The sequence below is a fragment of the Scardinius erythrophthalmus genome (genome assembly GCF_964197995.2).
Source record: "Scardinius erythrophthalmus genome assembly, chromosome: 5".
NCBI lineage: Eukaryota > Metazoa > Chordata > Actinopteri > Cypriniformes > Leuciscidae > Scardinius > Scardinius erythrophthalmus.
The window spans coordinates 51,261,400-51,286,886 of record NC_138225.1 but is presented as its reverse complement, the minus strand read 5'-3'; the positions used below and the strand labels follow the sequence as shown (position 1 = coordinate 51,286,886).

The 25,487-nt window shown below is 39.9% G+C and overlaps 2 protein-coding genes across 3 annotated transcripts; both read left to right on the top strand.

Moving 5' to 3' along the window:
• Nucleotides 1-2,580: 2,580 nt before the first annotated feature.
• On the top strand, nucleotides 2,581-11,636 carry LOC308690239 (cytochrome P450 2J2-like). The gene is made up of 9 exons (XM_081364595.1): nucleotides 2,581-2,858; nucleotides 4,317-4,479; nucleotides 4,663-4,812; nucleotides 5,871-6,028; nucleotides 6,215-6,391; nucleotides 9,232-9,373; nucleotides 9,537-9,724; nucleotides 10,873-11,014; nucleotides 11,108-11,636. Exons 1-9 carry the CDS (start codon nucleotides 2,676-2,678, stop codon nucleotides 11,281-11,283), a joined length of 1,479 nt encoding a protein of 492 aa, XP_081220721.1. The 5' UTR covers nucleotides 2,581-2,675; the 3' UTR covers nucleotides 11,284-11,636.
• Nucleotides 11,637-11,983: 347 nt separating this feature from the next.
• On the top strand, nucleotides 11,984-24,666 carry slc25a45 (solute carrier family 25 member 45). 2 transcript variants are annotated; one of them, XM_081367280.1, is made up of 7 exons: nucleotides 11,984-12,057; nucleotides 12,485-12,532; nucleotides 12,941-12,984; nucleotides 13,084-13,155; nucleotides 21,546-21,734; nucleotides 21,832-22,078; nucleotides 23,347-24,666. In XM_081367280.1, the coding sequence occupies exons 2-7, from the start codon at nucleotides 12,496-12,498 to the stop codon at nucleotides 23,628-23,630; spliced, it is 873 nt and encodes a 290-aa protein (XP_081223406.1). In that variant the 5' UTR covers nucleotides 11,984-12,057; nucleotides 12,485-12,495; the 3' UTR covers nucleotides 23,631-24,666. The 2 variants fall into 2 exon arrangements, with proteins under 2 accessions (XP_081223406.1, XP_081223407.1); XM_081367281.1 differs by lacking the exon at nucleotides 12,941-12,984 and having other exon boundaries at nucleotides 11,987-12,057; nucleotides 21,599-21,734.
• Nucleotides 24,667-25,487: the final 821 nt, after the last annotated feature.

Genomic DNA, 25,487 nt, shown 5'->3' with positions numbered 1-25,487 from the left:
GTAAACCGGACCTGACGTGATTAATACTGTAGGCATTGAAGCCGTCCTGCTCTTCACTCCACAGTCTCTTAAAATAAAGCATGTTTAAAACGCTCATTTAAAAGAACGCTCCCTCATTCCTCAGCCCCCTCCCTTTATCCAATAATGCAGCGAGAAGGAACCATGTGGAGACATGGATACAGGATTTGTGTATGTGTGTGCAAACAGGGACATTTTGTACAGAAATGGAACAAAACCGCGTAGGACCGGGACACAGAGCTGTTAGTGGAAAGGTTTCCTTTGGGATAGTCGAGCGGGGGGAGGGAGCTTCTTTTGTTTTTTCGATTTCAGACAGCATCTGCAGTGTGTATCCTGGAAAGCGTGCACCTGTTCTTTCTTCTCTCTCTCTCTCTCCCATAAAATAGCTCTACATCTCTCTCCAATCCTACTGCGATCTTGCGGACGCAAGCAAAAACAGGCTTTAATGACACACACACCCCCTTCCAAACGTTCAAAGCTCGTAAATAAAGGAATTTAAAAACGCAAAACCAAATTTAATTTAGACACACCAGAGAATAAGGTGAACGTGATTGCACCGAGTACAACGTATTCCTGGATCGACATCTTTGTTGATTCTGAAACAACATTCCAATCAACCAATCAGATTTGAGGGACAAGTTCACAGTTTCTGTCACTTTAGGGTTAGGTGCTTCTACATCAGTGTTATTCACCTATCATTTCCCTCTGATTTTAGGGATAACTTATGGGTAGGGTTAGGTTTAGGGGTTAGGACTACATTTTCGGTCCAGAATGTTGTTTTCAAACAAAGTTTGTTGATCCAGGAACATGTCTTGGCAAAAGCAGGTACATATCTACACCTCGATTTTTTTCCTCGTGCACAGTATTGGACATAAATATGGGTAATTGACATGAAATACATTTGCATGCACTATAATGTGACATGCTGAACTTCTAAAACATTTTAAAAACAGCAGTTTGCTCATTCTTTTATAATTATTATGCGCAAAACTCTTATGACCTTATATTAACTGAGAGACAATATGGAATATTTGTGCTTTAAAAAAAATTATTTTTCACTTTAAGATGATGAAGGTGATGAAAATGGAGAAATTCTAACCTAAAGTGTAAAATTTAGTGCTCTGTCATGGCCACAGAGGCCGCTCTTGCCTGTTCTGAGTTGTCATGATTGTGTATCTGTTTCGTGTGCTCTTGTTTTGTTTACTTTTAGTCTGACTCTGTTTTATAGTTCTGTAAAATCTTACTGACTCCAAACGACTGAACTGTAACTAACCCTAAACATTAAATTCACCTGCGATAAAACGGGTAAAAAAACAAAACACACACACACACACACACACACACACACACACACACACACACACACACACACACACACACACACACACACACACACACACACACACACACACACACACACACACACACACACACACACACACACACACAAACAATAGACCCCAAGAAGACCAGAATATCAATATATATAACCATTGTAAATATATTGATATCTAAATTGTAAACAGTGTTAGGTGTAATTAATTACTAAGGAATCTAATTACTGTAATTTAATTACTTCCCCCGTGAAAAAGTTAAGTGGCTACTTTAAAATTTTCTGTAATCAATTAGTTACTTCTGATGAAATTGCATTACTGTAAATAGGCCTACTGTATAGACAACAATTATAAAACAATAGTGGATTTAACATCAAAATTTATGTTAAAATGTATGTTTTTAATATAACCTTCTCAACACAATTTGGTCAGTTCAAGAATAATTTATGCAATTGTTTGTTTGAAAGAATCAAAAGTGCAGTTTTGTGTCTATCCCGCTTTGTTATGTTCACCTGGTTGAGGTTGATATGGGGTTTAGAAATTAATTATTAATAAATGCAATACTTTTAGAGAGAGTAATTATTACAGTCATCTAATTACACAGTTGAAGACAGGGCCGGAGTGGGGCCACTTTTCAGCCCGGGAGTTTCAGGCCCAAGCCCGGCCCACTTTTTTCATGGTGGAATTCCAAATTAGCACTTTTTCCAAACTGGATAAATGAAGCAACAGTTCAGCTCTTACTATTGTGTAGTTTTTATTAATACCATGGTTCAACAAATAATGTAATTGAAGATGTCATTAGTAGCTAGTAATTAATTACTTTTTTAGAGTAACTTACCCAACACTGGATAATGACCACTGAAATGTCATGGCAAGTAAGATTTACAACAAGACGAAACATTAAATTCCCCTGGCAGATAAAACAGGTTAAAAAACAAACAATCGACCTCAAGGAGACCAGAATATCAATAGGCCTATATCTAACAATTTTAAATATACCTATAAATATATATTTGTAAAACTCCTTACAGTTTATATAATAGCCTACCATAATTATATATACAAAAAAAAAATATTAATATTACTGTTTTGGTAACTTGGTGAGCTTAAATGTTTACCATTGTCACTGGCTTTGCTGTGAGTCAACAGTTTTCGCCTGATGGTCGTGTTGTTTCATTTCATTCATTCATTCATTCATTCATTCGTGTTGTTTGGCTTCACGGGCTTCTCTGGTCTCCATTGGTCTCGCAGTGATGCAGTCTGGTAAGATTGACGCGTGAACTTGAATGGACTTTGGAAGCAAACTCTGCCCAAATCACCACCATGCTTTTGATGTCATTACTGGATGTTTTGGATGTCAAGAGTTTTTTGGTTCTTATTCTCGTATCGTTACTCATTTTTGATTTCTGGAAGAGTAAGAATGCGCCGAACTTTCCACCAGGACCATGGGCTTTTCCGTTTCTTGGCAACGTTTTAATCGATTTCAACTATCGTGCGATGGATGAGGTGGGCTAAGTTTCAATCTTATTTCTTTCACACACGTTAAAGAATATCTGATAAAGACTCTTTCTGAAGCCGTGCTGATGTTATACTCGTAATGTCAATATAGGCTATCAGCCACGGACTGGCTCAATCTGACAGAGACAATAATAACGCTTTTTGCCAGACAGTTACATGATAGACTTCAGAGCAGTTGCGCTGAAAACAACCATGAAAACACTGATTTTTTTATCTTTGAGTTAGTTTGTTGGGGTTGAAGTGTTTCTAAAGTCATCACACACGCCTTTGTTTGTTTACACACGTTGTTTTGTGCAGTATTAGCGAAACGATTCCCTTGACACTGACAGTATAGGCCTAAACAATTTCACGATCTGAAAACTCATACAAAGAGCGAATTGTTAACAGAGGAACTGCAAATTGAACCTAACGTAACTCTTTGCAGCTGGATGCTATTGCAATTCATTTGCATTGTGTCATTGTGGTAAGTGACCCTTGTGAAAAACAAGCACCCTTATTTGTGTTCACATCAAATCATGAAGTACTGTACTTGTACTGCAAAAACTGTACTTGCAGATAACATAATATTTACATATACATGAATTAAATAAAAGGCCACTTAAAAAGATTACAGTTTCATGATTGCTTAATACTTCTTAAGTGCACTGTTATTATTTCAATTAAAAGATTTGGGTTACATTTTATTTTACGGTGTCTGTGTTACAGTGTAATTATACATTTAAGAACTGAGTAATACTAATTAACAACATGCACTTATAGGGTTAGGGTATGGTTAATGTTAGTTGCATGTAATTATACACAATTTATAGTAATTACTATAGTAACGACATGTAACGTGTAACAATGACATTGTAAAATAGTGTTACCAAGTTTTACTGTGAGTACATGTACAATCATTGTCTTATTTTTTTAATTGTAGTGTGTTATTCAGTATTTATTATTAGTACATATTTTATATGTACAGTGCTAAATTGCAATGTTATCATTGCAAATGTGTAATTACAAATATATTTAAACACTTGACATTCAAGTTTAATTTGAAATGTGTAATGTTTTGTTGGAATCAATTATTGGATTGTAGATCTCATTGCATGCAGTTTACTGAAACTAGAAGAAATACGCAAAATCAAAACATGAGAAAAACTACAGAGCAGTAACATAAAAGTTAACTTAAAACCAGATGCTAAACATATGAAACATAGGGCTATATATGCAAAGTGATAATAATAACTAAACTAGATAGGTATGAAGATAATCAAAACCATGGAAAAACAGGAAATGAAAAGAGACAGTATGGGACAAAATAACGTCAAAATAAGAGTCCATAGAAAATAAAAATGAAAACAAATAAAGATCCTACCAAAAAAAAGTACTCTAAAGTTCAGCTAATTGTATTTAAAGAAATTCAAACTATATACATTTTAATTTAATTTGATTATCATGCAGGTGGCTGCCAAATTTGGCAACATTTTCAGCCTCAGAATGGGTTATGACAAGATTGTGGTGGTATCTGGGTATGAATGGGTAAAGGAGGTTTTGGTGACACAAGGAGACTACTTTCTGGACCGGGCCATATCTCCTCTTCTTCAAGAAGTATTTCAAGGAAATGGTGAGTCTAGTGTTTCTTGTGTCAGAATTATAGATTAGAGCCACAACCAGTCTAAACATTGAAACCCAGTCACTCAAATATAAATACTCTTGTAAAAGTTTTTCAAATCCAGTGAATTATGAGGCTGCAAGCCATTAAGCTGGCAAATTGTTTAAATAACCTTGATTTTTATGAACTTTCCAGGTATTTCTATGAGCAGTGGATACAACTGGAGGAAGCAGCGGCATTTTATCGCCTCTCACCTGAAGGCCTTTGCTGAAGACAAAAATGCTTTGGAGCTTCACATTCAACAAGAATGCATCTTTCTGTGTCAGACCTTTGAGGAAGAACAAGGTGTGATGCTATATTTGCCCCTGTTTCTGGGACTGTTTGCCAAATCCACTGCTTAGTTAGTTGCTGGTTATGAAGGTAAAAGAGTAGCAAAACTCGAGAGCACGTACATGTGAATTTGAGAACTTGTACAATAAATATTCGTACTTGTACGCGAACATTTACACTCACAGCTCCAATGTGAAAACCTGTAAAATAAAAATCTGAAGTTGAATGTTGAAATTTGAACTCTCAGACAATAGTCACAAACCTGTATTCTGAATTTGAAGCTGCAGACAAGTAGTCACAAATGTGTAAAATGCCATTCACAAACATACAATGACAGACACAAACTTGTAATATATATTTGCATTTAATCTTACATTCACATTCGCAGTACAACCTCAATTAGGCACTTGCAACTTTTCAAATCTGTCACTGCAATTTAAAATTTCGCGCCTTGACTTTTGCTACTCTTTTCGTGATATATTAGGTGCAAAACTAACTTGTGCACTTGAAACTCAGTGGCGACGAGAGAGGAAGTCGCGCATTTTTTAAGCCAAAACATTTTTATTAAATCATTAAATTCACATTTTTTTAATTATTTCTAGTTTACAACACATATGCCATAATTAAAATAAATTTCCCAAAGAGTTGAGTCCGAGTGAGAAAACGTATATATAATATATCAATCGGCAACTTTGTTTGTTAACAACACACTCACAAAGCTCTGTAACAAGTCTTAAAGGTACAATTCTCACAACTTAAAATACTGCCTTTTTACTGACTCTTATATTGTTCCAATCATCACTATGCTGCTCTTTTTTACACCAAACGGTATTTTTTTATAGCATTTTCATGCAGTTATTTTCCGTGCATAGTGATTCATAGTGTTTCTCAAGCTACAAAAATAACTAATATATGATACATATTCTCCACTTTGTTTTCTAACAGGCATGTCATGTTGGTTATGACACAAACTACAACCAATGGCATTTTTGTGTCAACGATTAATGCAATTAAGTTTTGAGAGATTTGAGACATTACCCATTCTTTGCTTATAACAATATTATCCTTGACAGGATGCCCTTTCAATCCTCATGACACTCTAAACAATGCCACTGCTAATGTAATTGGATGTTTCGTGTTTGGGAAGCGTTTTGACCACAACTTCACTGACTTCCAGAACCTACTTCTAAATTCAGAATCCATGTTCATAGAAAATATTCCACAAATTCAGGTACTTTTTCACTGTTCCTTCTCTGAAATATGGAGGTTTCATTTTCCCCCAAATACACTTATTTGACCTATTCATAAATTATTAGACAGTATATTGTTTACCAGTGCTTACTAGCTTTTAGTTTGAATCAGATTATGTGAAATAAGTTGATGTTAATGCAAAATTTCTGTTTTAATATATTTTTAGTTTTATAATGCATTCCCTGGGCTTGCCGAACGTTTCTATGGATCACATAAAACTATTCAATCAAACTACACAAAGCTAACAGCCTTCATTAAGAAACAAATTGAGAAACAAAAGAAGGATTGGGATCCTTTTGATCATCGTGATTTCATAGATGCCTACATTGGAGAGATCGATAAGGTAAGATAATGAAGACTTTTCACTCTTTCACTAGCAAGCATCATAACTTCATATTCTTTCATTCAAAGTCAACATGAAATGGCATTCACAACCCATGTCAGGAGCTGAAAATATAATCAAATCAAAGATTACAAAGTCAGACAAACATTTTCTTTTGTTATGGACATGCATGAATTGTGTACACTAAAAACAGGAACATGCATAAAGAAAATGATACTGATTTCATGATTGATATTCATTAGTTTGAATATCAATCATGATCTCAACTACAGTTGTGCCCAAAAAGTGATGTCCGGCCTAGGAAAATTTACATCTTCACCCTTTATTCAAATATTATTAACAATTTGCTAAAAATTTATCAAAAAACAAGAGAGAACCAGCTAAATATTAATAACTCATTATTTTGTAGTAAATCTATGTTTTTTTATTTGTATAATAATATAAAACCTTACACTGCCTCAACCCAGCAACCGGAGGAAAAGCCAAATCCTGGTGCTCCCAACCAAGTCCGGTGGTCCCAGAGCTTGTGGTCCTGGAGGACCCGACTCTGGTGGTCTCAACTCCGGAGGTCCTAGAGATCCTAAGTCCGGTATTCTCGGAGGACCCGTCTCCTGTGGTCCCAAGTCCAGTGGTCCCTGCTCATCCAGCTGTACCAGAGCTCCCTGCTTTCCCAGTCACGGCCAAGGAGGCCATCCTTTCCATCTATACCACTGCCCTCCTGTGTGTTTAGGCCACACACACTTCCCTCCTTGCTCCGTCCACTCCAGCCCCTGAGCTGCCAGAATCTGCCTCAACCCAGCAAGCGGAGAAGGAGGGTTTCTCTCGCTTCCCGAATCCTGGGACTCCCAACTCCAGTGGTCCCAGAGCTCCTACGTCCCATGGTCCTGGAGGACCCGACTCTGGTAGTCCCATTTCCAGTGGTCCCAGAGCTCCTAAGTCCGGTGGTCCCAAGTCCGGTGATCCTAGAGGACTTGAGTCTGGTGGTCGGAATCCACCAGAAATCCAGAAATCTAGTGGATCTGGAGGACCTGACTTTGGTGGTCCCAAGTCTTGTGGTCCCAGCTCATCCAGCCGTACCAGAGCCGCCTGCTCTCCCAGTCACAGCGAAGGAGGCCATCCTTTCCCGCTATAACACTGCCCTCCAGTGTGTTTGGGTCACACACACGTCACTCCTGGCTCCTTCCACTCCAGCCCCAGAGCCGTCAGATTCTGCCTCAACCCAGCAAGCTGAGGAGAAGGAGGGTTCCTCTTGTTTTCCAAATCCTGGTACTCCCAACTTTGGTGGTCTCAGAGCTCCTAAGTCCCATGGTCCTACAGGACCCGACTCCCGGTGGTCCCAAATCCAGTGGTCCCAGAGCTCCTAAGTCCGGTGGTCCCGGAGGACCCATCTCCAGTGGTCCCAAGTCCAGTGATCCTAGAGGACTTGAGTCTGGTGGTCCGAAATCCAGTGGTCCCAGAGGACCCGTCTTCAGTGGTCTTAAGTCCGGTGGTCCTGGAGGAACTGAGTATGGGGTTCCAAATCCAGTGAAACTGAAGGACCTGTCTTCAGTGGTCTCAAGTCTTGTGGTCCCTGCTCATCTGGCCGTACCAGAGCCGCCTGCTTTCCCAGTCACAGCGAAAGAGGCTATCCTTTCCCACTATAGCACTGCCCTCCAGTTTGTTTGGGCCACACACACGCCACTCCTGGCTCCTTCCACTCCAGCCCCAGAGCTGCCAGATTCTGCCTCAACCAATGGTCCTGGAGGACCCGACTCTTGTGGTCCCAAATCCAGTGGTCCTAAAGGACCCGACTCCAGTGGTCCCGGAGCTCCTAAGCCCGGTGGTCCCGGAGGACCCGTCTTCAGTGGTCTCAAGTCCGGTGGTCCTGGAGGAACTGAGTCTGGGGGTCCCAAATCCAGTGGACCTGAAGGACCTGTCTTCAGTGGTCTCAAGTCTTATGGTCCCTGCTCATCCGGCTGTACCAGAGCCACCCACTTTCCCAGTCAAGGCCAAGGGGTCCATCCTCTCCATCCTGCCCTATACCTACTACATTGGCCCTGCCACCCTTGGGACAGTCATCTTTATGGGATTACACTTCATCACCCTCTGTCCCAACCTGCCAGAGCCTGAACAGCCTGGTGAGGTTGTCTGCCCTGGGATGACTGTCTCTCCTCTGCACTTTGGTCTGTCTTGTGTCTTGTTTTCTGTTTGAGCACATGGTGAATGAAAGTTTATTTGCCATGTGCTTTTCTGTCTTGTCTTGTGTATTTGTGTGAGCACATGGCTTTTGTCATGTTTCTTTGCCATGGATTTTTGTTTGTTTCTGTGTGCCATGTGTCCTTCTCATGTCTCTCATCTTGGCTCTGCCCCCTTGTTACCTTTTTATTAGTTAATTTGCCTTACCTGCTCTCGTTCGTTACCTTCCTCATTTCCTTCCCTATTTAATCTTTCTGTGTTCTCTGTCCTGTGCCAGTTCATTATGGTTGTTTCCCATTGTGGATGTTCCCACGTGGTAGTTTTGGTTCTTCTTTTTGTTTGTTTTTGGCACCTAAATAAAGTCCATTATCATTTACTCTGCGCCCGAGTCCTCGCCTCTTCCCTTCACCCAAACCTGACAAGTTTGCCTGTTTTTTGCCAGGGTTTTTGCCAACCCTGTTGTCAGAGAAATACCTTAACCAAGTTCAGTTTAAAAAATCTATATTACTTTCCTCATATTTTGATGGTTTAATCAAACTTGTAGGGTCATAAAAAGTTTTTTTAGGACTACTACTACTACTACTACTGTTTTATGCTTTGATTGAATTCTTGGAACTGAATATTAAATCTGATCACGTGTTGTCTAAATCATGGCTTTGTTTTAGAGAAGGAAGGATACAGAGGCTGCTTTCACTGTGGAAAATCTTTCCTGTATCACTGTGGACCTGTTGAAGACTGGGACACAGACCATGAGTGACACCCTACGACAGGCTTTACTTCTAATGATCAAGTACCCCAAAGTCCAAAGTAAGTGCACTTGAAAACATCTATTTTGTGATGTCGCTATTGAAATTTATATTAATAGACATAATATATTTCATGATGTGAATTTAAGTAATCACAATATATGGTCTGTGGTTGTTAACATAGCCACTGTATGCAGCTGTATGATTGTTGTAATTCTTCATAGAGAAAGTTCAAGATGAGATCGACTGCGTAATTGGGAAGTCTCGGCAGCCATGTTTGGTAGACAGAGCCAGTATGCCTTACACAAACGCAGTTATTCATGAAACTCAGAGAGTGAGCAACATCTTACCTCTGATTGCTCCCCGTCTGACAAGTCGAGACTCTGTGCTGGCTGGATACTTCATTCCTAAAGTACTTCTTCTCTAGTTTTGTACTATTGTTGTAATGAAATTTGGTATGGTTGCACTTCTTGGATTTTTTTGTCCTTTGGATTAATTGCTTTTGCTTATATTTTTTGCTTTGGGTAATTGGTAAATTGCATTGGGAACATACTGCATATTTGAACAAGGTTTGTAAGGAACAGTGTTCAAATGTGCTTAAAGAGCCTGATTAAATCTGTAGTTTGAAAACCCCTGATATAGGTTAATGCTTTTTGTAAAAAAGGAGGGTAACACTTTATTTTAAGGTGACATAGTTGCACGTTACTACATGTACTTACTATAGTAATAACAGTAAATTATGCATAATTACAAATAACTAACCCTAAACAAAACCCTAACCCAACTGTAACTCTAGTAAGTACATGTAATTAATTACTCACTTATTTGAGTAAGTACAATGTAACTACTTCACCTTAAAATAAAGTGTAACCAAAAGAAGTTTGCTTAATTGTATTGAATGTTTGTAGTGTTTTACAAATCTTAAAAGTACATTTTAAATAACTGTACTTGCAGATAATATGATACGTAAAGATAGTACACTATCATGACTGTTCTTTAAAACACTTAAGTACACTTTTAAAAAGTCTACATTTACATTTTACACTTTTTAAATCATGTTTTACATTTTTAAATCATGTTTTAATTAGTAATCTTTTGTCCTGTTTTAAAGAAGTATACTTGTGTGACTAACATACTAAAGTAAATGTAAAGTGCAAATTATTTAAATACACACAATTTTCAATAGAAATTACATTAAAGTATGTTTTAGTTTAGCATAATTTCTGGTGAGTACATTTTGCAGTACATTGACTTTAACCATTTCAAAGACAATAGAAATAATTATGAAATTACATATACAAATTTACTTAAAAAAAAGCACTCTAAAGTTCAGTTACTATTGATTATGAATTTAAATTATAATATATATTTTTTTAATTGCAAATAACATTAATATAAGAAGTATATTCTTTTAAAGCATATTATTTCCGTAATAAATACTTTTTAAATGTACGCTAAAGTTTACTTTTTTTCACAATGGACTGTATTTACAGATATGAAAGTTTTGCTGTTATTAATTGTAATTATATGAGTATGTTTCTCTGTTTCCTTTCACACAAGGGCACAATGGTGATTTGTAATCTCGGCTCTGTGCTGAAGGATTCATCACAATGGGAAAAACCAGATCAGTTTTATCCTGAGCACTTCCTAGATGACCAAAGGAGTTTCAGGAAACGGGAAGCATTTTATCCATTTTCTGCAGGTAGTCTTTCATTGTATTTCGCTCACACTTACAGATGATGTTTAATGTAAGACGATGTGTGCATACGTGTATCCTGCCTTTAAACTTCTCCAGGGAAAAGGTCATGTCTTGGTGAGCAGCTGGCACGGAATACACTGTTCCTGTTCTTCACTTCACTCCTCCAGAGGTTCTCATTCTCACCTCCTGAAGGACCAGAACCTTGCCTCGGATCCCAGGAAAAGGTCAAGACGCCCCCTAAACCCTTCCAGATCTGTGTGTCATTACGTTGATAGGAACAATAGGAATTACAACTGAGTTCTATTAATAGATTTTATGCTAATTCATGCAGTAAAATGCAGTCAACATGCAGTAGCCATACTGTTTATATCGGGTAATATATCTATGCATTAGAATGAATTTGATTCTGTTCAGAGATTTTTTTTATGGAAATAGTGATGAAGGCTTGTACATTTCTCTATTAAACATCTATGTACCAGGACTTATTCATGTCAATGTTGTGATCATTTTTTATTTTATTTAGAATGCAAAATGCTAATTACAGTGCAAATGTGAATATGAGGTTGTTCCAACTGATGTAAGATCCAGTTTATTCCCCGGAAATTAAAATGTGAAGTCTGTGAGCAAAAAAGCGTTTGTGATTAAGCATTTCATCTTCTTACATTAATATTGGTGGAAGAAAAAAACCCTGTTGACTTATTTTGACTCCACATTTTCCTGCATTTCAGTTTTTCAGTTATGTTGTTTTGGCTTTATTACAATTTCCTTTACACACACACACACACACACACACACACACACACATATATATATATATAGATATATACACAGTATATAGATATACATAAATAAAGATATTGTGTGTGTGTGTGTGTGTGTGTGTGTGTGTGTGTGTGTGTGTGTGTGTGTATAGATTAACAGTCGAGTTGAGCAATATACACATTATGTTAACAGTTAAGGTACATTATCACCACCAGACGGCAGTAGAGAAACTCTTAAAAACACACAAACTCTCATATCTGTTTCTGTTTAGCAACATCAATAAGGTAAGTTTCTTCAAATAATGTGGACTCGTTGAGTTCAGGAAAGGTCAGTGTCATTGCAGACAGTCGCTCGTTAAAATACAGTTACAGTAGCTAGTTTACTGAAGCAAGACGAGTTCTGCACAAAATGCTTGGCTCTGTGGGATAAAATGGACTCAATGTTATGTCGTGAACTAGGCAGAAGCTTGAAGATATCCGCGTTTGTGCTGGAGAATTATTCTATAGAAGTGATAATTCTGAATGTATTGTGCTGAAGTTCATATATCATCTCGCTGGCTGAACTTTGGCAGGACCTTCACTAGTTTCCCTTACGGTTAAGCTTTTCACGCGCATATAGAACACATGATATTTCACCTGGGATTAATGTAGGCCTATATGGTGAAAGTGTTATTTTTTATATATATTTTATTCAAATTGATATATTGTACAGGTAAATGTGCCATGCCGTTTGAGGAGTTCATCGCGGGATGGATTTCAGGTATGCTAATTCTTAACTTTGGCTTTAGAACAAAACTTAACAACTGTCTGCTTACATTAACGTGAAAAATATATATTCATTAATTGCTTTGACTTTGAATCTGCTCGATTTATAAGCAAAAAAAAAAAAAAAAAAACTCTTAGTAGACCTATCGTTTTCTTAACATCGTTTCTTACTCCATATGTATACCATGTTATCATTAAGTAGCCTACTGTATCGGAAAGAATACCATAGTGTTAATATCTAATACTATCTCTTAATTGTGATACTGCCACAATACTTTTTTGCATGGTGAAAAGAAATATATGAATTGCCCCATACTGTTATAAATACTAATATAAATGATTCACAGTTCCAGATTGCAAACTTGTAAATTATTTACAAAGGGTTAATCATATGTGGTGTTAGGTGCTGTTGGTTTAGTTGTCGGACACCCTTTGGACACAGTAAAGGTGAGTTTCTTTGACAGAAAAAAAAAAAGTATGCTGATTTGGTGATTTTCAATCACTGCCATTATTGATTAGTAGTTTATACCTTTGTTTTGGTCATAGGTGCGCTTGCAGACCCAGTCTGTGTATAAAGGGATATTTGACTGTGTGGTCAAAACATACACGCATGAAGGAGTAAGTCTTCACTACATTCATATACATATGTAGTATATATAGTGTGTGTGTGTGTGTGTGTGTGTGTGTGTGTGTGTGTGTGTGTGTGTGTGTCAAAGTCTTGTTTGTAATGCCGAATTCTGTGACCCACTGAAATCTGTGACAGTAGGGTTAGGATTAGTATTGGGATTAGGAGTAGGTCGGATTAGTTATTGTTATTACTCAGCATTTATGTAAATTCTGTACACAAATTTGAATACTTCTTTATGCTACATAGAGATAAACTCTCAGGCTTATTTATTGTATCAAGAACAAGTCAGTTAATTTATCATAATTCATTTACATATTTACCACAAGACAAAATATTAAGTTACCTCATTAAAAGTTTACATCCCTTTGGTTATAAATATTGTGTGTCACAGGCAGACAGAAGATGAGCTCAACATACTGATTATGGATAAAACACTGACAACACTTACATTTATAAAGACGGTCCTTAGTTGGCAGTGAGACAAGTATATGAGGAAACCAGATGGAGGACGCAAACACAGTAGAGCAGACTATGGAGAACGGACGTTGAAGGTTGATGAGAGTCCCATAGTCAGTGAGGAGAGATTCATTGGGAGGTTCGTTGGGGGCTGAACACATCCTTGTACAATTGCTTTTCTTTAAAGAATCATGAAATAGAAGCAGTCATTTCTCACCACAGTTTTGAAAAAATGCTACAAAAGTGAGCATGGTGAGCCACGAAGTGGAGTGGGAAAAAGGGAGAGTGACAACACAGCAACGGCTTCGATTCGGACAGTTTTATTTCACTCTCATTAAGTTAAAAGCATCAAAGCTTCCCACAAATGCTATTTACCATTCATCGGCGGTCACTCGAAGCGAGTATGACTGTCCTCTCTGTTGAGTCGTCTACTTGTGGGTCTTCAGATGGCTGTAGAGGCCAATCTGTGATCCACATACTTTGGTGCAGTGTGGGCAGGAGAAAGTGATTGTTGTTGGTAGCTGAGCTTTTTTGTCTTTCTCCTTGCGAAACTGTTGCTTTGACTCTGCGGCACGGCGGAGTTCTGTTTCATGGCGTGCTGCACCTTCCTGCACGGATTTCTTCCAGGAGCTCCTGTCCAGTGCAATGTGTTCCCAGTTGCTTGATGTCATATGGAATTTCTTCAGAATGGCCTTGATATTGTCCTTGTAACGTTTCTTTTGCTCACCAGTTGTTTGAGTACCTTCCTTCAGCTGGGAGTACAGGATCTGTTTGGGGAGACATGTATTGGGCATGCGGATGACATGGCCTGTCCATCGAAGTTGGTACTGCATTATTGTAGTGGTGATGCTGGTCATGTTGGCTTCCTCTAAGATGCTGATGTTGGTGCGTCTGTCCTCCCAGCTGATCCTCAGAATATTTCATTAAGGATCTTTGATGGTATTGTTCCAGGGCTCTCAGGTGCCTGCTGTAGGTGGTCCATGACTCGGCTCCATACAGCAGGGTGGGGAGGACAATGGCTCTGTAGACCAAGAATTTGGTTTGGGCTGTGAGGTCTCGGACTTCAAAGACTCTTTTCCTAAGTCTGGCGTAGGCTTCACTGGCACAACTCAGGCAATGGTTAACTTCAGAGTATATGTCAGCTTTTGAGGAAAGAAGGCTGCCAAGGTAGGGGAAGTGGTCCATGTTTTCAAGAGTGGTGTTGTCCACTTTTATGGTGGGCTGGGTAGCTGGCTGGTTGGGTGGAAATTGATATAGGACCTGGGTCTTCTTGATGTTTAATTTTAGGCCCAGGGCTCTGTATGCCTTGGCAAAGGTATTCAGGATGCCTTGGAGGTCTTCTTCAGAGTGTGCTGCGATGACGTTATCATCCACGTACTGAAGCTCTGTGATTGTGGTGAAGTTGACTTTGCTCTTGGCCTTGAACCTGTTAAGGTTGAAGAGTCTGCCATCTGTTATACAGTACATGATTGGAATCGCCTGTGGCAGCTCTTCACCAATGAGGTGGAGTATGGCTGCAATGAAGATTGCAAACCGGGTGGGTGCGATGATGCATCCCTGTTTGACCCCTGTTTCCACTGTGAAAGGCTCAGACTCGGAGCCACCATTGCTGAGCACTGTGACCTACATGCAATCACGTAGAAGCCTCAGTATTCTGATATACTTGTCATGACAGCCGTACCTTGATATTATGCTACACAAGGCCTGGTGGTCCACCATGTCAAAAGCCTTTGTCAGGTCTATAAAGGCCATGAGGCTGCCTTTGTTCACGGCACTTTTCCTGTAGTTGCCATGCTGTGAATATCATGTCTGCTGTACCTCTGGATGGGCGAAAGCCACACTGTGATTTTGGGAGTACTCCCTCAGACAGTGGTAGCAGTCGCAAGGACTTTGGCACAAAAGGCTTTCCTTTTCTTTGAGATGAGTTGTTCTATCTCTGTGTCATTTTCATCAAACCAGTCCTGGTGTTTTCTGGACTTGTACCCAAGAATGGTTTTGCAGGTAGCAAGGATGGTAGACTTTAGCAGACTTCAATGTTCTTCGATGTCATCAGGGTATTCTTGTCGCAGGCTTTCCCCAAGAGAGGCCTGAAGTCGTTGCTGGATGGCAGTTTCATCCAGGCTCTCCTTTTCCTCTTGAATTTGATTGACATTGTGGAGCACATGAGGTGATGATCTGTCCATCAGTCATCGTGATGTTCACATCACGGCGGTCTCTGGTTCGTACAATGACATAGTCAATGAGATGCCACTGTTTGGAGCGGGGGGTCTCCAAGATGCCTTCATTTAGTTTTTTCTGGCGAAAGAGAGTGTCAGAAAGTCCGTCCCAGAATGGAAAACAGGCAGCAGCTTCTGACAGACTGATATCATAGTTGCTACTTCAAGCAGACTGATGCAATAACCAGTTCTAGCTAGGGCTGTTGCGGTGAAGGATTTTCCCTTGCGGTAATTTTGAGTGGCTCAATAGCGCGATATGCGGTTTTACCGCATTTATTAATTTATTTTGATTTATTTATATTTATTTTTTGCTATATAAATAAGTGTCACGATGTGGTCAGCATGCACAAAAACGAGTACATTTTCAGTAACCAATAAACCGAAACTAAACGGCATCTCTGCGCATTGAAAGGCTGTCACTCAGCGCGCAGTTGTTACGGCAACGGACTGTCTTTGAGTGAGTCATTAAACCATTCATTCAACAACACGTTCAAAAACGCTGCTTGATTCATTAAAAGATAGTAATGAAACAAGGTTAATTATTTTTAACTTTGAGCTCCACTTTTCAAGGCTCAGCTAAACAGCAATGCGTCGCATGGGTAACGCTGAAGCTTCACTTAATAGAAACAAATGGCATTGATTCAGTGCGTGACTCACTGAGTTTTGTTTCCCGCGACCACGAGTTTCTCGCGCTGTGGATGCTGACCAGCGCTGTCGCTGATGCCATTCATGGTAAATACCCTTTATTTTAAACGTTAAAAGGATGACAGGACAAATATTTAACTTTCCTTAGACACGGCAACCTTTTCACAAATATGACTTGACCTTAAAGACAGACGCAGGTAATCGCACGCGCTCAGTCGATCTCTCTCATTCACTGTCTAGTGCAAATCCACGAAGCCTCTGTACAAATCACCATGATAAAACCATGATCGCCACGTCTTATTATCATTATTAACTTATTTAACATTCAAACATTCAATACACATGCACGAACTTCAAAACAAGAAGGGTATAGCCTTATGAAAAAAGAAAACACGCGAATATCGCGGTTGCTGCGGTTACTTGAATTCCTCTGCGGTTGGCTTGTCAGTAGCGCGGTACTGCAATATTGCGGTTATCGCGACAGCTCTAGTTCTAGCCGTGCCCCCGAGAGTGTTAGTGATGGTGAGGTCATACTGAGCACACTTGCTGAGAAGCATAACTCCATTAGAGTTGATGTTCCCGATGCTTTCCTTTCCTATAGTGCCCTTCCAGAGGTGTTGATCCCAGCCAACCCTGGCATTGAAGTCTACTAGGAGAATAATCCCTGGGAATTCTCGACAAAGTCTTATCTAAGCAGGAATAGAAGGTCTCTTTTGCTTCCTCTTCAGAGTCGAAAGTAGGGGCATAGCCGCTTACAGCTGTTGCTATCTGGTTGTTGGCAACCACCAGACGGATGGTCATGAGACAATCACATAATCCCCACAGGAAGTTCATAGAGGTGACTGATCAGCTGGTTCCTAATGGCAATTCCAACACCATGGATCCTGGCATATCAGCAGCTTTTCCTTTCCAGAAGAAAGTGTAGCCACCCTTCTCCTCTTTCATTTGTCCTTAATTTGTCCAAAGTTCATAGTTTTGTGTTTCTGACCACGAATGGTGATCCCTCTGGTAATCCAGTCTGGAAGTTTGAGGCAGGCTATTTTTAGGGCACTTTTTCTAGCCCCTTCCCCACGTGGGGTGAGCAGAGTGGATCCTAAATAGGGCTGCTCAGTCATGGGTGCAGCTGCCGAAGGGCTCTTTCTGCCTCGTTCCAAGAGCCCAGCGACTGAGTCTAGCACTCACCGCCTAACGTGCCAGTTTATGACTAGGGTTTTCCAGATCTCACAATCCTGCCCCCGTCGCCACATTCTGGTCGCCATAGTACTTAAACCGGGGTGTTTGGGTGATTTCCCAAAGAGGGCGCCTGTGCGTGATTTTGTTTAGTGTGGGGAGACTGGTTCACAGGCTGCCACCACACGGTCCTTGACAGATCTGGGTCAGAATCCAGTGGCATGGAGTCCAAGACGACTGGGGGCCCTTTTCTGCAGCAGCCTTCATCCGCCTTCCTAGCCGTTGTGATGCTCCCCTATGGCCAGCCATCATCCTTCGCCTGTTCCACCATTGAGGTCTTGGTTGGTTGGATTGCTTTTTGTCAGGGACCTCACCCTTGACCTTCCTGCCATGGGTGGCCCTACCAGGAGCATAGCTTCAGATGGCATTGCTCTTGGGATCACAGGACCACACAAGTCTTTCCACCACGACAAGATGGCAATCCCCCGTAGAAGTATTTCTCATTACTTTTAAGTATTTACCATTACACGCAACACAGTGTGATAATGCACCACAATATCAAGTGGATAACCGAAGTACGCTCTGTGGCAAGAGAATACCCATAATGCCCTGTCAAATCCTGCTTCTGACCAGAAGATGGCGCCACAGCTGAATCATCCATCCATCCATTTTCCAGACCGCTGGTCCAATGTGGCTACAGCGTAATATCATACAGTATAAATTCCTTTTTAATTGATTATTAAATCAAGGTTTATACATAGTTTCCATGACAGAGCTAGTAATCTTTTCATCTTTCTACAGGAGCTGCCAGTTTGCCAGTCAAATGATTATTAAACAGCAAGCACAAACAATGCAAAAGCGGCAGCCCTTCCGGTGCACTCAGTGTCCAAATTCACTCATTTTCATTCAATTCTTCAAGTCAACTATATTATTGGAGTGATGTAAGGAAGAGTGAATGAGGGTTTGGGGGGCGATTTCGGACACAGCAAATGTTTAGTTGTGTATGAATACCTCAGTTATCTTCATTGTGAAAACATGGATTTCAACAGCATTTGGGAAGAGCATTTGGGAAAAGCTCAAATGGTCAGAAGATGCTGGAAAACCAAATAATGTACAGGGCCTGGAGGATTTTTCTGAAGAACACTACAAACAAGGAACTCATGAATAACTATCATAAACCATGCAAACATTAATATAGGAAGCTACGCACCATAGTAAAAACCAAGGGAATATAAATTTGTGAACAGAATATATTGTGTACTTTCATGTATTATTTTATCCTGTGGCATATATGTAAATATCTGTTATGTGAAACCAGGGCAGTACAAAATACCACAAAATGCAATTTTTGTGATCCTTATGATCTCGCAATAAAAAGAAATAAAAAAAAAAAAGATAAACATTGTGCAGATTCTGCAAGGGGGGTGCAAACTTATGCTCTCACCTGTATTGCATTAGTTTGCATGTTTCACATTATGTTAAATAAGTACAAGAACAGCAACATTAACTCAAAATCATGTTCATTGTTATTACTCATCAGCACTATAATAATTCTGTACATGAACATTAAGTTTGAAGTTTGACACAAACTTTAATGCTTCTTTATGCTACATACACAATTGTTCAAAAGTTTGGTTAGTAATATGCTGTGTTGTTGTTAAAATAATGTAATGCTTTTATCCAAGGAAGCATTACATTGATCAAAAGTGACAGTAAAGGCATTTATAATGTTATAAGTAATAAGATTAGATATAATGTAATAAGATTTCTAGGTAACACTACAATAAGGTTTCATTTGTTAACATTTGTTAATTTATTAACTAACATGAACTAGGAAAATTAAATTGAATGTGGAGGATAGGGTTAACTATGACGAGATGGTCCACTCCAGTGTCGGCTCCAGCCCCTGAGTCCACTCCATTGTTGGCTCCAGTCCCTGAGTCCGCTCCAGTGTCGAATCTAGTCCCTCCAGTGTCGGCTCCAGCCCGAGTCAGCTCCAGTGTCGGCTCCAGCCCCTGAGCCTGCTCCAGTGTCGGCTCTAGCCCCTGAGTCCACTCCAGTGTCGGTTCCAGCCCCTGAGCCCGCTCCAGTGTCGGCTCCAGCCCCTAAAGTGTCGGCTCTAGTCCCTGAGTCAGCTCCAGTGTCGGTTCCAGCCCCTGAGTCAGCTACAGTGTCGGCTCCAGCCCCTGAGTCCGCTCCAGTGTCGGCTCTAGCCCCTGAGCCTGCTCCAGTGTCGGCTCCAGCCCTTCAAGTGTCGGCTCTAGTCCCTGAGTCAGCTCCAGTGTCGGTTCCAGCCCCTGAGTCAGCTCCAGTGTCGGCTCCAGTCCCTCCATTGTTGACTCCAGTCCCTGAGCCTGCTACAGTGTCGACTCCAGCCCCTGAGTCAGCTCCAGTGTCTGCTCCAGTCCCTGAGTCAGCTCCAGTGTCGGCTCCAGCCCCGCCAGTGTCGACTCCAGTCCCTGAGTCAACTCCAGTGTTGGCTCCAGCCCTGCCAGTGTCGACTCCAGTCCCTGAGTCTGCTGCAGTGTCGGCTCCAGCCCCTGAGTCAGCTCCAGTGTCGGCTCCAGCCCCGCCAGTGTCGACTCCAGTCTCTGAGTCAGCTCCAGTGTCGGTTCCAGCCCCTCCAGTGTCGACTCCAGTCCCTGAGTCTGCTGCAGTGTCGGCTCCAGCCCCTGAGCCTGCTCCAGTGTCGGCTCTAGTCCCTGAGTCCGCTGCAGTGTCGGCTCTAGTCCCTGAGTCCGCTGCAGTGTCTGCTCCAGTCCCTGAGTCAGCTCCAGTGTCGGCTCCACTCCCTGAGCCCGCTCCAGTGTCGGCTCCAGCCCCTGAGCCTGCTCCAGTGTCGGCTCTAGTCCCTGAGTCAGCTCCAGTGTTGGCTCCAGTCCCTCCAGTGTCGACTCCAGTCCCTGAGTCTGCTGCAGTGTCGGCACCAGTCCCTGAGTCAGCTTTAGTGTCGGCTCCAGCCCCTCCAGTGTCGACTCCAGTCCCTGAGTCTGCTGCAGTGTCGGCTCCAGTCCCTGAGTCTGCTGCAGTGTCGGCACCAGTCCCTGAGTCAGCTTCAGTGTCGGCTCCAGCCCCTCCAGTGTCGACTCCAGTCCCTGAGTCTGCTGCAGTGTCGGCTCTAGTCCCTGAGTCAGCTCCAGTGTCGGCTCCAGTCCCTCCAGTGTCGACTCCAGTCCCTGAGTCTGCTGCAGTGTCGGCTCCAGTCCCTGAGTCAGCTTTAGTGTCGGCTCCAGCCCCTCCAGTGTCGACTCCAGTCCCTGAGTCTGCTGCAGTGTCGGCTCCAGTCCCTGAGTCAGCTTTAGTGTCGGCTCCAGCCCCTCCAGTGTCGACTCCAGTCCCTGAGCCCGCTCCAGTGCCCGGATTCAGCCCCTGAGCCCGCTCCAGTGACGGCTCCAGCCCCTCCATTGTCTGCTCCAGTCACTGAGTCCGCTCCAGTGTCAGCTCCAGCCCCTGAGTCTATACGAGAATTCCCCCCAGACCAAGAGTCTGCTCCAGAGTTCAGCCAAGAGTCTCAAGGCAGACATTAAGCCAGCTAATACTCCTAATGTTCTCTTGCCAATCTGATCTGCCTGGGGTTAAGTTCGTCTGTTCCAATGTGGTGGTCTCCGGCTCCGCTTTGGAGGTCTTCAGGTCCATTGTTGAGATCTACAACTAAAGTTACCTTTGTGCTGTATTCTTTTGTTTGCTGACAGTTATAATGTTACTGTTTACTGTATTTTTGATCAAATAAATGCAGCCTTGGGGAGCAGAATAGATATAAAAAAAAATGGTAATGGTTGTGTATGGATAAACTCTCCGGCTCATGTATGGTTGTAATAATTAATAAGTTACCTTTGTGTTTATAAAAAGTTAATCACTTTAATGACAGATCTTCTTTTTGCTTTATTCTCCAGTTCCATGGATTTTTTAAGGGCATGTCATTTCCTGTCCTCTCTGTTGCCCTTAGCAATGCTGTGGCCTTTGGTTCCTACTGTAATGCCCTGGATTACCTGACCCGGTCCCACCGCAGCGGCTCTGACCAAAACAAGCGCTCGCCGCTCACAGCGGTGTTCTTTGCTGGATGCTTCTCAGGTCTAGCACAGGCATGTCTGAGGATCAAGCCTGCAAAACACCAAAACAATGGAAAAGAGCACATTGCATGTCACTAATTTGTGCTGTTTTGATCCTCTCCTCCGACAGTTGTTTGTTACAGCTCCGATAGACCTGGTCAAAGTGCGTCTGCAGAACCAGACGGAGGGCAGGCCAGGTGGGATTAAATACAGAGGCCCCATGCATTGTATAGCTGTGATCTTAAGAGAGGACGGGGTGAGAGGGCTTTTCAGAGGAGTGTGGGCTCTGGCCCTACGAGACGTGCCTTGTTTTGGACTTTACTTTCTGCCGTACGAGCTCATCTGCAGGATGATGACTGAGGAAGGGAAGCAGCCAGGTGATTGGGAATGAAGAAATTAATGAAGAAAGAAATATTCATACATTAAGTTTATATTTTTATGGCTGTATATTACATATATTATTATATTGTATGTATATTATAATATACATTAGTATTTTATATTTGCAAGTTTACATTTATGGTATATTTATGAAGAATTATAAAAATAAACAAATCTAATATTTATATTTATAGTATATTAATATGCATACAGTATATTATATTCATATTTTAGATATTAATGGCTGTATGTGCTATATATTAATGTATATTTATATTATAATATTAGTATATTCATAAGTTTGTATTAATGGCTATATATATATGTACATTTTGGGAAGTTTATTCATATGTAATCAAATATTAATGTATGTTTATGGTATATTAATATATACAGTATATACATATATATTGTATGTAATATAATTTATTTTAGGTTAAGTTTATATGTTTGGTATATTATTATACATACAGTATATTATATATATATTAAATAGTATATTACATAAATATATATATATGTGTGTGTATATAGAGAGATAGATATAGATAATATACATTAAAATAATATACAGATTATTTAGTCTTTTAAACTTTTGGGAAGTTTAATACAATGTAATAAAATATATGTTATATAGTATAATATTATATAATATATTAATAGAATGTATGTAATATTATAATTTATGTTAGTATATTTTTAAGTTATGGTATATTAATTTATGGGTAACACTTCACAATAAGGTTCCGTTAGTTAAGGTTAGTTAATGTATGACATATATATTAATGTTAACTAACAATGAGGAATACATTAGTACAACACAGTACATATTAATCTTTGTTAACATCGATTAACAAAAATACAACTGTTCATGTTAGTTCAGGTTCATTAACTAATGTTTACAGATACAACTTTTGATTTTAATCATGTATTAGTAAATGTTGAGATTAACATTAACTGAGATTAATAAATGTTTTCATTGTTATTCCGTTAACTAATGTTAACAAATGAAATCTTATTGTAATGTGTTTTTAATTTATGAAATATAACTATTACTATAAAACATTTTATGAGATATTCATTTATATTTCTAGAATATTCATATACATATAGTAAATTATATTTGTACGTTTATTCTGTTCTGTGAATTGTGAAGACTGGTTGGAACGACTTCTTGGCTTAATTATTAAAACGGCTTACAAAAGGCAGATCAGGAAGCCCAAACATGATAAACTGAGTAATATTACCATCACGTGTGCTTTAGGGAAGGACGCAGTGCTACTGGCCGGTGGAGTTGCTGGTGTGGTCACATGGGCCTGCGCTACACCCATGGACGTGGTGAAGGCTCGCCTGCAGATGTGTGGAGGTGGCGGTCGAGTGTACGCTGGCGTTCTGCACTGCATCACTGTGAGTGTGTGTGAAGAGGGCGTGCGAGTGCTCTTCAAAGGCCTTCTCCTGAACAGCGTCAGAGCGTTCCCTGTGAATGCTGTGACCTTCCTCAGCTTTGAGATGCTACTGAGAGCCATGACTGACTCCTCCTCACTCTGAGCGCTGCAGGGATGGTGGAGTTACAGGCCAACACCTGGAAACCTCTTTGTATTTTAGCACTGGTTCCTAAAGTCAGTGGGTTTTTGGTTAACATAAGCTCAGGATATTATTCCTCAACATAACATAATAATATTATGTTACGTAATAATAATAACGTAATACCCTCTTGTGATTTTTTAAAGCCCTAATTTGTGTTGCTAACAAGTGTCTAAATGGCACTAAACAGGTTGTAGACATTAAACATCATCCCATCAAACTCATCTACACACTTGTCACTTTCTGACTGAATCTTAATGGTGACGAGGTTGAAGTCATGTGACCGTGGTTCATTTTCATTTACTTCTGGTGATTGTTTTTAAGCTTCAAAATTAATAGAAGGTATTGTCATTTATGAAGATTATCATGATGGACAAAATGTGTAAGGATCATAAACTTTGTTGGTCACAGAGCTTATTTTCTGCAATAATCCAAAAGCCAATGGAAAAATCCCATTGGGTTTTTGTCGAGGGAACCAGATACAAAAATACATTAAGTGACTATTCATAAGCTGCTGATTTTCATTTTTCTCAGTGACTTGAATATTTTGATATTGTTCATCAGTGGTGTTTTAAAATATATATTTGTATATATTATCAAATGTACATTTATACAACGGTTACATTTAATTTTCTTGGTTAAATGACCATTTCAAAATAAAAAGAGACCATACAGTTCTATTTTGTATTTTTACACTATGTATTAAAACAAAGTATAAATTTCATTTACACTCCAAAATAATAAAGGCAATAACAATTTAAACTATATATATTATTTGTAAACAAATGTTCAGCTTTTCTTTTTGTCAACTTATTTTCAGCAGTCATCAAGCTTGTACACACTGTTCACAGACACGAAGATGTATTATTTCAACAAGCTGATCGTTCAATAGGATAGGATGTTCTCATTAAATTTACATAAGAATAAAGCGACTCTCTGACCCGTTTCACTGGATAAAATGCTTTTATTTAGCACAGAAAATAAATCTGTCTTGTACCTCAATCTGTGTGTGTGTATTCACTGCCCCACCAAAAAAAAAAAAAAAGTTTCTGTTTGGATTTAAATACAAGTGCTTATGAGTCAATGACTGGATCATTATTGCTGTAATTATGATGTTTCTAGCATGTTTGGTAACAGTTCTTTTAATCCTAATTGATGGAGTGTGTCGATCTCTTAAACAACCATGACCATATAGGTGTAAAAAATACTCAAAAATGTTACTCAAGTGAAAGTACAAGTAATGAGGGAAAATTGTACTCTGTTAAAAGTAAAAGTATCTGGCCAGAATCGTACTTGAGTAAAAGTAAAAAAGTACCACATTAAAACTGTACTTGAGTATTAAAGAAGTAAAAGTAACAGCAAGAATGAAAACTAGAGATTCTTGTTTAAGCTTTTAATCTCTAAAAACATGAAGTGAATGAACCACATACAAGGTTTTATCCTGCTTTAGAACTGTATTTCATTATCAAACTATAAGACTTCTTTCTAATGCTAGTATGCAACATGTTTTAAACAATCCACTAAACATGCTTTTACTGCTAAAAGAAACGAATTCGCTAAGGGACGGCCACGGGGGTGCTCTTGATCCTGTGGCTGATTATGGACTGTGTTCGCGGCTGAATCACGTTCTTCCTCCATTTTCTTCCACTGATTGGCGGTTATAATCTCTCTAATTTCCAGGTCAAGGTGCTGTGCATTGTGGTAATAGATCCGACATGACGTCACTTCCAAAGGACCAATGAACATGTCTGACCAATTTCATGGAATGTGAAAACGAATCTCATTGGCAGAATAAATAACATTGAAATTAAACTGGGCATC